The sequence below is a fragment of the Canis lupus genome, chromosome 5 (genome assembly GCF_048164855.1).
Source record: "Canis lupus baileyi chromosome 5, mCanLup2.hap1, whole genome shotgun sequence".
Lineage (NCBI taxonomy): Eukaryota > Metazoa > Chordata > Mammalia > Carnivora > Canidae > Canis > Canis lupus.
The window spans coordinates 3,082,588-3,095,243 of record NC_132842.1 but is presented as its reverse complement, the minus strand read 5'-3'; the positions used below and the strand labels follow the sequence as shown (position 1 = coordinate 3,095,243).

Here is a 12,656-nt window from a genome sequence, read left to right as displayed (position 1 = left end):
AAAACAACAACAACAACAACAAAGACAACCTTGAAGGCGAAGATGTAGTTTCCCTAAGGTAGCTGGTAAGACTCTCTGCTTACCATCTCTGCCAGCGAACTACAGAATCGCTGCAGTCATCATGAAGGCACTCACCAGGGTGACAATGGCACATTCAGCTGTCAGCTGAGCAGCACTGAACAGTGTCCGAACAAACCGGTAAATCTGTTTCTGCTCGGGGTTGTGTTTGTCATAATCTGGTGGCACTTCGGATTTCTGGGGAAGGAAAGAGTTTCAGATGACTGGCCACCCAATAAAAACAAAAGAGAAATAATTAAACAACATCAGGAGGAGATTACCGAAAGAGGGTGAAGGTTTTCATCAAAAATATCTAAGAGCATCCTTCCATCTGGGTCCCTGGTGGGGAAAATAAGAGACAATAGAGTTTACTTTCTGCAAGAATGCCATTCAAAATAAGATAAAAATATATTTTGATTTGACATATTTCAAGAAACTAAAGTCAATGTTAAATGTAGGAGATGCTATTGGTTATCCACAAGTAATTTTCTTATGTATAATATTTAACCATTTTTGTCTGAACAGTCTATGAAACAAAGGTTATAAACCACATTTAGTTGAATTAACCTAAGCAAAAATACTGAGATTTTCATTTTCTGAGTATTCAAATGAACCAAATCTAAGCAAGTGACAAACTTCTTTAAACATTTTGCTTCTCAGCAAAGGTGGATGGATATACTTAAACCATCCCTATACAGTAGTTGAATGGAAAGAAGTTTGATAAAAATGAACATTCAGGATGTTCTAGAAAGTAATTTGGAGTTTTCAGAACATACAACTTAAACACTTTGTTAATTAAGAGTTTCACAATTTTATATTGAAAAACAAGAGATGATGTGTAGAAAAGCTTAACTCAGTAACCCATAAACCTATAAAAGAATGGTTGGTTGCTACTAGGCCAGAAAATGTCATTTAACGTGGTGACAGTACCTTGAGTTTGGTTGGGCTCTACAGAGACGAACTGCACACTTCACCAGCAAAGCTCTGCTTTCATCTGTTTTATGTCATTTGACTTCTGCCTAAAAATGGTTCTTTAAAAACCAAATTTGGAAACTGGTGCTTTGGTAACAGCATATAAATTCCATAGTCTGTGCTTCCAAAGTCTATTAGGCTTGTGAATATCAGAAGGGTATAGACCTGTCCCTAACATATACCTTTCATAGTAAACACCACAATTTCTGCTCTATAAATTTACTGCCTGCATAAAAATAATATAGAAAAAAGAGCTTAAGGGGATCCTTGGGTGGCTCAGCGGTTTAGCGCCTGCCTTTGGCCCAGGGCACGATCCTGGAGTCCCAGGATCGAGTCCCGCTTCGGGCTCCTGGCATGGAGCCTGTTTCTCCCTCTGCCTGTATCTCTGCCTCTCTCTATATATATGTCTATCATGAATAAAAAAATAAATAAATCTTTTTAAAAAAAAGAAAAAAAAGCTTAATTGAACAGCTAAGTTTTTATTACTCTATTTATACAACAGGAATTATTTTTAAAGCTTTGGGCATTCATACCTGTGTTCATTTTCACTAGCCTATGGGAATACAGCCAATAAAGCTTTAGATGAGCTGTAGTAAAAGAAAGGACTAGGCAGGACCTGATAACAGGGTCTGAAAACAAAGCTCCTTCTGGGTGCACTCAGTTACACTTCCTTTTATAATGACCTGGTTATGAAGAACCAGTTGGTTCTCATCTCACTAACAACCTCTGCAAGATATTCGAGGTGCTGTGTAAAAGACAAAACCTGGCCCTGCACCCCATTTTCTTGGGCAGTTCAGCCCTGATCAATATTCCTGATGAATAACAGACCCTTAAAAGCCATTCAGCATTCTAGAGAAATACTCACCAGAAGTAAGTTTAAAAATAAAAACAGGATGAAAAATATAAAATGAGGATTAAGAATTTAAGCTAAAATGACTCTGGAAGAAAACTGACTCCTCTGAGAAATGAATTTTCCTTTCACTTTCATTGAAAGCTATGTATCCCAGGGCACCTGGGTGGCACAGTTAGTTAAGCATCCTACTCTTGGTTTCAGCTCAGATCATGATGTCAGGGTCCTGGGATCGAGCCCCACTTTGGGCTCCACACTCAGCATGGAGTTTGCTTGAGATTCTCTCTCCTTCTCCTGCCCCTCCCACTAGTTTTCTCTCTCCCTCAAATAAATACACAAATATTTAAAATATAATAAAAGGAAAGAAAGCTATGTATCCCAGAGGCACCAAGGTGGCTCAGTTAGTCAAGCGTCCAACTCTCAAGTTTGGCTCAGGTCATGATCTCAGGATTGTGAGATCAAGCCCCATGTCAGGCTCTGCACTGGGTATGGAGCCTGCTTCAAATTCTCTCTCTCTCTCTCCCCAACACCCCCACCCCTGTGCAAGCCCTTGAAAGCAAGCAAGCAAGCGAGCAAGCAAGCAAGCTGGCTAGCTATGTATCCCAGCTGAGTAGCAGCCTCTCTATCAAGCTACTGTATCTATCACCAGCTCCAGAAGTGAGGCCAGTATGACTGATTGAGAAGAAAATCTACAGGGTCATGCCACTTCTTCCCAAAGATCTTCAGGTTATAATCTGTGGATTTATCATGCTTGTTTCTAAACACTTGCTTTTTTAGTTGGATGTTCTCCACTTCTTCTCACTAACTTTTGGTCAATTTATCACCATTAACCCACTAGATTATATGATTAAAAGTCTCAGTATATTGTTTGGGTTCAATCCTCAATTCCCCAGTTCATTAGCTGTGCTATCTTAGGCAAATTATTTAATATCCCTGTGCCTCAGTTTCTTTACCTCTAAAATAAAGATAACGTATCACCTCATGGTACTGTTTTTAAAAATAAATGAGATAATGCATATAAATAGCTGATCAGGGTAGTCAGTGCTTAATAAAGCTGGCTCTTATTATTACCAGTTATGGCTACAAAATAACTTTGAGATCCACTGCAGTCTAAGAACTGAGAAATCACTTAGAGATGCTAATGCAAAATTGGTCTGAAAGAACATCTGAGTTTCACTAATGGTATTACGTTGTTATTTAAGACTTAAATTTTTAAAAGTTTGAACTGTTATCTGAGAAATGGGCAGCAAGACAAAAATTTGCACTTTCACTGATACACTATTCTGGTCAAGGTTCAAAGTTCCACAATGCTACATTTTCTAAATTCTTAAATCTAAATTCTCAAACCCCACAATGAACTATGAATCACAATTACAATGCAGAAAAAGGTCATTACAGAGAATACCTTTCCAGGTGTTTGTGTTTTCTCATAACACTGTTCATCAGAAGTTCCCCTTTGCTGACCTACCACAATTCTCCAACTGCCCCTTTGGTAAACAGACTAAAGGTGATGTAGCCCCCACCCATTGAGATCCATGCTAACCAAGAGGTGGCTGTGCTTATTCCCAGAACTGGTTCATATTTATTGTTATATAACATATGAAAATGTCACATTAATCAATGAAATTTGACTACAATGAGTGGCTTTGTTCTTATGAAAATAAAGAAGGAATGCTTTGCAAAGAGCCAATAAAAGGTTATCACCAACAATAAATTTGCTATAGATTATGTATGGTCAAAACCCGAAAGATTCTACACTCAGATTATTTTGTAAATGTCTTTTGTTTTCTATTGATTAATAAAAAAAACTATATATATGTGGAAAGGATGAATTACAGGGGTGGCTTATAAAATAAAGTCACTTTAGTACTCTAATCAGTGCCTAATGTTCAAAGCAAAAGTTCGATGCATAAAAAATCGGCAATGAATGTACTTTTAAACATTTATGTTGAAATAAAATGTTTGAGGCAAATTTTTAAAGTGATTTTTCCATGATTCCGTTTCAATTGACTTCTTAAATTAACTAAGTTTGTCTCTAAACACACTTATATCAGACAGAAGTCTATTTCTACAGGAGTTTATGTCTAAATTTACACCAAAATTTCTTCTACTAACTTAAAACTATAAACATTTTTTCTCATGTTGACGTTACACACAGTAAAATTTTAAAATAATATTTTATAAAAGAAAGACTGTTTAAGCAAATTATACAGAAAATCATCGAGGTGCCTGAGTGGCTCAGTGGTTGAGAGTCTGCCTTTGGCATAGGGTGTGATCCCAGGATTGAGTCCCACATCGGGCTTCCTGTATGGAGCCTGCTTCTCCCTCTGCGTAAGACTCTACTTCTCTCTGGGTTGCTCATGAATAAATAAATAAAATCTTAAAAAAAAAGAAAATCAAAAGTGAAAAGGAAGCTGAGCATTATCAAGAAGATTTGTTTTAAGGGGTGGTGGAAAGAGAGGTGGGTAGGGGGTTGGGGTAACTGGGTGATAGGCACTGAGGGGGGCACTTGACAGGATGAGCACTGGGTGTTATGCTATAGGTTGACAAATTGAACTCCAATTAAAAAATATACAAAAGAATTAAAAAAAAAAAGATTTGTTCTGTTTTGCGGACTTCAAATACAAATACCCATTTGGTTTCCTCTGCTTGAGAAGCAGTTCAGGACTTACCTGGCAAGTTCTCATAAATTACACAAACTCTAGAAATTCCATGATAACATGAGTAAAGAGTACAAAGACTGAAGCAACTAGAACATAATAGGAAAAAAACAGGAAAAACATAACAGGAAATAACGCGTAACATTTTTAGCACAAAATTAATCATCCACATACCTGTTTTTGATGTGGTAATATATTGCGAGAGCTACACTGTAAAATAAAATGCAGAGTTCAACGTTTTGTAAGCATGCATATTCAACATGTTATATCATCTGACCGTAAATATTTAAACTTAAGTAAAAGTCAAATAATCCACCTGAACCCATTTAATTCAGAATACTGATCAAGTATTCTTCATAGCAAGTCAATCTTGTACTCAATCCCAGCAATCATTAAATCTTTTCCAGAAATACCAAAATTTCAAGAAGTATTTAGAAACAAATTCTCTTTCTACTCAAAATTTTAAGCTTTCTTCACTTGTAAAATACAGGCACTACGTGAAACAGGTAGTGCAAATCAAACATCATTGGAAATTTCCAACTTAGTACCTCCTAGTCTAGAAAAAACTGTGGCTTATTTATAACTACCAGAAAAATGTGAGCATCACCTACAGTGGTTTGCTATTTTTTTCTCTTAAATCAATAACCTCTCGGCAATCCACTTACCTTATTCATACACTTGTTGAACTGTAACTCGTAGTTAAAATTTTATTTTACATTTTAAAAGATCTGAATTTAATGAAGACACTCCCCTCACCTGAATACTTTTTCTCAAATAATGTTTTTCTGACTTTAAAAAAATGCATTATATTCATATTGTAGAACTTTTGGAAAATACAGTAAGTATATTAAAAAAAGTAAACGCAAAAAAAAAAAAAAAAAAGTAAACGCTGGGCAGCCCAGGTGGCTCAGCAGTTTAGCGCCACCTACGGCTCAGGGCATGATCCTGGAAACCCGGGATCGAGCCCTGCGTCGGGCTCCCTGCATGGAGCCTACTTCTCCCTCTGCCTGTGTCTCTGCCTCTCTCTGTGTGTGTCTCTCATGAATAAACAAACAAAATCTAAATAAACAAACAAACAAATAAAAATTTAAAAGTAAACCCTTTGCCCAAAGATGACTACTATTTTTGAGATATATAAATATCTATTCCTATTGATAAATTTTATGTGTAAATAGGTTTGTGTATTACTTTTATCTTACCACTAAAATATGCTTTAAAACCATGATTTCAAATGGCTGATTATATTCCACTCTAGAGTTGCTGAATAATTACCTAATCCCCTGCTACTGAACACTTGTTTCTAATATTTTGCAATTATAATTAACACCATATTGATATCCTCATGGATAAAGATTTGTGCAACCTGGGACTATATTATTTCTATAAGAAAACAATTACAGAATATTTTCTGTATTAATTAAAGTCATTAATAATTGTAAGGCTCCCCAGATACACTGGCAACTATTTTGTAGAAGTGTGCCAGTGTTCTTCCCCATCAGTCTGTTGCAACCTCACCCTTTGCTGACATTTACCTTAAATATTCCGAAAAAATGTCCTCCAATCGGAGACGTAAATTAAGTACTTGTTTCAACTCAGGTGAGTTCCTATGATCACCTATCAAGTTGGCAGGGTTATTCATGTTAACTGGCCAATAATACTTTTTAAATTTCCTCTTCTGTAAACTGTCTAAATCAATCCACTATTTTTGTTTCACTTTAAAATTTATTGAAGAGAACAAAATGTATTTTTTAAGCTTCTAAGACTATTACTTATTTCGCTGTATCAGATTGTTTTCTGGGTACTCAGAGCACAGAAACTGCCATCCTGGCATCAACATCCAGGTAGAGGGCTCAGTCCTAAACATTTCAGCTTACTTAGCGCTGGATTCCAAAGAGCTCAGAGGCTCGCCTATGACTTCCTATGACAATACAAGAAATCTCTTGTCTCTAGACCTATTCATTATATGATTTCAGCTAAGTGTTAAACATCTTCACGAGCAATGGCAATATGTTCTTCTCCTCCTAACATCTTCAAGAGCGTCTAAGGTGAAGGAATTATAACTGGAGTAAAAGGTCTTCAGAATTAAAAAATAATAATACTATCTTCAAGCATACATTAACAGTCCTGTGAAGAAAGAAAGCAGGCTATCAACTCTATTTCTTAAATGAGAAAAATTCAGGTTCAGACACTGGATACCAGGATCTCTGACTGGTATAGAGGTTTGTTTAATTCATTTAACAGGCATGCTGTGATGACTGTTTTCTATTCTAATGTCAGATTTAAATTGATGTTTCATGACTGTGTTTGGTGTAGTAACTAGCTTAGTCACTTGGACTGAGAAAGAAGATGGTTCTTGCCTTCTTTGTGAGAGAGCATGACACACGAAAAATATCTCTGGGCTGGGAGTCAGAACAACCTGGGTCTAAAACCTGGCTCCTAGGAGCACCTGAGTAGCTCAGTTGGTTACGCATCTGCCTTCAGCTCAGGTCAGGATCCCAGGGTTCTGGGATCAAGTCCCACACTGGGCTCCCTGCTCAGCAGGGAGTCTGCTTCTCCCTCTTCCTCTCACCACATTTGTGCTCACTCTCTCTGTCACGCTCTCTCTCTCAAATAAATATATAAGATCTAATAACTAAAGCAAAACAAAAAAAACCCACCTCCTTCATTTATTAGAATTCAATCACCTCTGAACCTACATTTCCTCATCTATAAAATTAGGACTATTCAACCTATATTAGAGAACCGTTTTTATAACCAAACGAAATATATAAAAGTGAAAGTTCTAAAACAAAAGTCATTATTATGGTTATTATATAATAATTATAACAATTATAATTCCATCCCAAGAGGTGCTTTGCTTCTGCAAATTGAGTGAAAATCTTGAGGGCCCCAAAGTCACTATCTTCTGAATCTCCTGAGCCAAAAGCAAGGTTGGACATTATCATGGCCTTAACCTTCAGGAAAAATAGAGCCACAATGTAGGACAATTTCCACTCAAGGCTATATCCCAAGAAGTAAGAAAACAAAGCTCAGAATTCACATATAGCGTAGCTCCACGGCCAGTTTAGTTGGTTATCTTGAAAGAAGTGACTGCTCAGGGCAAAGAGCAGTCAGTGGAAACCAGTCCCACACTTTGGGCTTCAGAGGCCTAGTCAATTCTGCTACGTCCTCAGAAAATGGTGAGATCGTACCAAAGATGGGCTGGAGTCAAACCAGAAGTACATTTGGAATAAAGGGTTTGCTCAACTGCTTTTGCCACATAGCTGGGAATAAAGAAATGTTTTCTTGACGAAGAAAACAAAACAGACTTGTGACTGCTGGCCCTCTATGTGACCTCTTAGCTAGAGCCAACCTAGCAAAGCATGCAACAAATCCTCAAACCTTTGAAGACCAAGAGGTGGTGTGTTCTGGCAACACAGAGAAGCTGAACCAGAGGTTTGGAGGCAGGTGGGTAAAGCAGCTGCTCTCCAACACTCAGGGCCCAAGGACCATGGCAATTTAGTCAACAGTGTGAATGGGGCTACCCCTGGCCCTCCACCCTGTTCTCTAATCTCATTCCTATGCCTGTCACAGAATCTTGGATAGGGGGAATGGAGATAAGCTGCAGAGGCATGGGGGGTTGGTTTGCAAATGCTAAATTCATACCACAGCTGTTGGCATTTAGGGGAAAGATGGGAAAATCAAGTTCTCAAAAAAGAAATTTTGCCCATGAAAAGAATGAGCACAGAATGCCCAAACTTGTTATACTTAAAACTTTTCATTTACTGTTAGAATAGCACTCAACCCTCCATGCATTCCTCAACTAGAATTTGTAAATATGTTTGTTCATTTTGGCAACCCACAATTTACAGAAGGGTTTTCTTTTAAAAATTTGGTTAGAAATCGATGTTTAGAATTCAGAGGATTTTCTTGAAGAAACAGGGATTTATACTTGTTTTCAGGAAGCAAGTTCAGCCCACAGATACTCACCATGTCCACAGTGAAGCTCAAGAATATTCATGGTTTTGGTATTTTTAATGTCTTGGGGGAGAGGACCAAGAAAAGGGCTTGGATTTAGGGAAAGCAGAAAAAGCAAAAAAGGAGACCAGGAGTTTCCTTTTGATAGGCAGAGGATAAGTTTTAGCACAACTTAAGAACAGAAGGGCACCCGGATTTAGCTTCTTCCGAGTATCCCCTTCCCCTTACACCATCATAGACCCTGGCTAAAGCTCACTCAGCCTGCTAACATCTTGAAATGTTCCTTACTCCTTGGCTCCTTGATTATAACCCAGCCAAGTGTGAGATACAGGCATTTACAGGGAAGGATTCTGATGGTACTACTTTAGTTAGGGTCTACCCTGCTACCAGGCTCAAAATACACATTTTTAAAAAGAAGGCACTTCTTAAAATAAATGAACCACTGACTGAAGGAATTTCAGGTAGCACAAAGAAAGTGTCTTTCAGATCAGGTAAGTCATAGTATCTACACTGAATGTTTTGTTTCAATAGTCTACTCGTTAACTGGGCCAGCTTTTCAGCTTTTTCCTCCATGTATTAACCTATAATTTAAAAGTTTCACATGAACTCTGATGGGGAAGGGGAGAGCAAGTGTCAACTTACACCAGGAGTTGTCACCCTTGGCTGCCTACTAGACTCTCCTAGGGAGGGTGTCAAAAATCCAGACACCAGATCTGTAGGGCAGGACATCAAACATCAGCATGCCTTCCAGCAACCAGAGGACTCAGGGTGTAGCCAGGGCTTGGAACCAATGATTTGCACAGCAGCACATTTATAAACTTAGGTGACACTGAAATATCAAAGTGTTAACCAGTTTTCCCATCAGGCTCCTAAATGTCTATGTCACAACCAGTGGCAATTTTAAGTTATCCAAGGGTGAAGTGTTGAGCGACTGAGTCGGATCCATTTGTAAATCCCAAGAGCTCTGGCTGGCCCTGAAAGCGAAGGTGCCCTCTGCTCCACTTGGCCTCCCTTCCTGCTGAAGAGGATCCCAGGATTAAAGAGAAGTTAGCAGCTTTCATTCTGGGGTCTCTGGAACTTGTGCAGATGTCAACAGCTGCATGGTATATATATCTTCAGGGCTTTCCACTCCTCTCCACAATTACTAATGATTTACTCTAGGAAATACTTCCAAGAGGTACTGTACTTCCTATTTTGTGGCAGTAAACTATGGCCCAAAGGCAGGAAGTGGCTCAGTCAAGGTTATGTGGAGCAATAACATGCAAACCTCTTCTGAGCTCTAAACATGGACTGTCTGGGTCTATGTCCCCTTGTCATTTATCAAGCCCTTAAATGCCACAATAATAAGGGAAGAAGCCACATTTCTATTTAGATCTTAGAAAACGTGCAACTGTTCAGGAGAGAAGGCAGCTTCCCTCAAGTGGGCCATCTTCCATCTCGCCCTGGGAGTGGATGCTGTCCAGGAGTGGATGCTGTCCACAGAAGACTGATCCAGTCCCTGCTGCCTGACCAAGACTGTGATTTATTGTCACATATGGTCATACTCAGAAGAGGGCTTCTAAGCCTGAAAACATGGCCCACTGAAATGAAAGAATATTTCCTATTTAGAAATTTAAACACGGACATCATACACGAACTTAGACTGCTGTTAAATGTGTAATTTCTTGAACACATATAGCACATCACGTTTTCTGTGATCTCTGTCAAAGGCCATTATTATCACAATGCTAATGGGAACATTTCAAAAAAAAAAGTGTTTCTTCTCTCCTACCTTCCATTTTAAATTAAGGAAACTAAAGCCCAAAAAGGAAAGGATTTTATCCAAAGACCCCTCTTCTGCCTGTAAACCCCACTTTAAAACAAAGTTCCAAAGAGAAGGGTCTTACCCCAAACCTTTCCTGTTGTTGAGAGAGCCAAGATCAGAGCTCAGATCTCCTGATTCTGGGCAAACACATTTTCACTGTCAGGCCTGCTTCCTACTGTAGCCCTGCGTCTTAAATGGGACCACAGAAGCCCTGCCTTATTTCAAAGGTAAAATAATAGTAGAGTAATTCTAGGATGGCTTTAATAAAAAGTGGGAAGGTAGAAAATATGCATAGAAATCAAATAATGTTTTCATCTACGTTTAAAATAATTTTTAGATTTGGCGTTTTATGTAAATGGTAATGTGCACAAATATTTGAACACTTCACATTTAAACCAAAATCACATTTTAAAGAGATTTCCTCAATTGTCAATGGCCTCCTCCAGCCCAATCTTACCACCCAGACCCCACAACCAACCAGTTAGCTGTCAGGTTAAGGAACAGAAAAAGCATTCAGTTAGGCAAAAATGTGTATACCCACCATTTAATTGTATACTTGAGGTTTGGTTGACTGACTGTGCTATCATCTAGGAAAATAGTGGAGCAGGAGCTGTATTTCCTCGCTATTTGTCCTGGAGGATGCTAGAAAACAAGGGCAATAAGACAATAACAATTAAATGGGACTCAAAATTCTTCCAAGAAACACCATCCCCTTAAACTTGGGATCAGACCACAGAGGAAAAATGTCTTACACAAGAAATTTTAATACTACCTGCAAGAACAGTACAAACACACTTTCTTCATACAATGAAATCCCTCCTACATGTACAAGTCACCAGCACTGCTAGTCCCAAACCTCCTTCCCTGGGAGAACAGCACTCTCCTTGCAGAGTCCACACAAATCACCCAGCCTGGGGCCTGTGTGAAACAAGAAGTACACTCCTTGTTACACCAGTGAAAGCCCCTTATTAAGGCAGCATCTTGGTTTTATGCATCAAAATGAAGGTAAGAGACAACTGTACCCATTCTCCCTATCCCTGAGGTACAGCTGATTTGGAGGCCATGGAAAATGCAGCCAATGTAAATTTATATCTCCTGGTTAATCAGCTTGAATTTCAGGAGGCGAAGTTATAAAGACAAAAGTATTGCTTTGCTAGGGGCAAAATACATTTTAAAGAGGAAGACTATCTGATAATTTTGAAAATACAATCCCTGGATGACCTTCAGGTAGTGCCTGCTCCATCTTATGACTGGTTCTTTCACAAATGTATAAATGTTGAGCTCTCTGAGGCACCTGAGAACTGAGAACTACTTTTGAAAGGTACTGGTAAAGAATACAGAATTTATATCATGCACTGATGACACTAAGTAGATTTTTGGCAATATGTGGGCGATATGATTAGTAGACATTGCTCCAGATAATTCTTATTCAAAAGCAAGTTAGGGGAAAAAAAATAAAATAAAATCACCCAAACAAGCTTCCATTTACCTGGTGCTATGTTGACCATCTAAGTGGCATTTTCAGCGACCAATCCAAATGATCTCTTTAGGGCTAATAAAATTGCCTGCCTCAACTGCGCACTTGCAACAAAATCCTTAGTGTTTACACTTTACTAATGTAAAGAAAGCCTTAAATAGTCAGAGACCAAATGCCCCCATTCCACACTTTAAAATATACTTGTTTAAAAAGGTTTCCTCTAAATTAAGTTATGAAAACAGGCAGTAGCCTGACAAATACAAAAAGGATGTTAATAAACAGAATCTCCCTTCAAAACTAAATAAAAAAGTAAGTCACTATTTTAAGTACCCAGTTCCTTAGATCATGGGTAGAGGGCACCGCACTACTGAAACATTCTAATCCTCCCTAGCACTGGTTTATAAATAGCATGTGGGTCAGAAGGAAATAACCAAAGTCAGGAAATTCAGTTCTTGGGCTTTCCTTCTTAAGCTCGCACTGTTCTGTGCCTGTGTAAGGAAAGGGCACAAAGAAAACTTGCAAAGTTCAAGTTATAATTTGAATGTCAATTTTAGATGGCATTTTCACATCTATCAAATCAATCACAACATTCTCATTAAGACAATCCAAAGGCACTACAAATATTTTTTTCTTTTCTTCAGCTCTTCTAGCAATCATATATGTCACACAAAACACTAAAACTCAAAACATAAGATAGCTATTAATTCAGGTGGCAAGCTTTTGAAGGTCTTAATGAAAGTTTCTCCATGGGTGCAAAATCTACTACAAACAAAATCTCAATAGACACTATATTTAACACAAAAATTCAGTAATTAACTGATGTGTTAATGAATTTTTAGAGACATGGTATAATCCCAACAATGCAGCTAGATGACAATT

General features: G+C 38.2%; 1 protein-coding gene across 10 annotated transcripts in view; it reads right to left on the bottom strand.

The window, feature by feature from the left end:
- The window catches only part of CCNY (cyclin Y), a 334,546-nt gene that overhangs the window by 45,061 nt on the left and 276,829 nt on the right, over positions 1-12,656 (bottom strand). For all 10 annotated transcript variants that reach the window (XM_072825247.1, XM_072825252.1, XM_072825246.1 and 7 more), the window contains 4 exons: positions 10,842-10,942; positions 4,714-4,749; positions 339-396; positions 136-255 (listed from right to left, as the gene is read on the bottom strand). In XM_072825247.1, the coding sequence (XP_072681348.1) occupies positions 136-255; positions 339-396; positions 4,714-4,749; positions 10,842-10,942 (315 nt within the window). The remainder of the gene's footprint in view (positions 1-135; positions 256-338; positions 397-4,713; positions 4,750-10,841; positions 10,943-12,656) is intronic.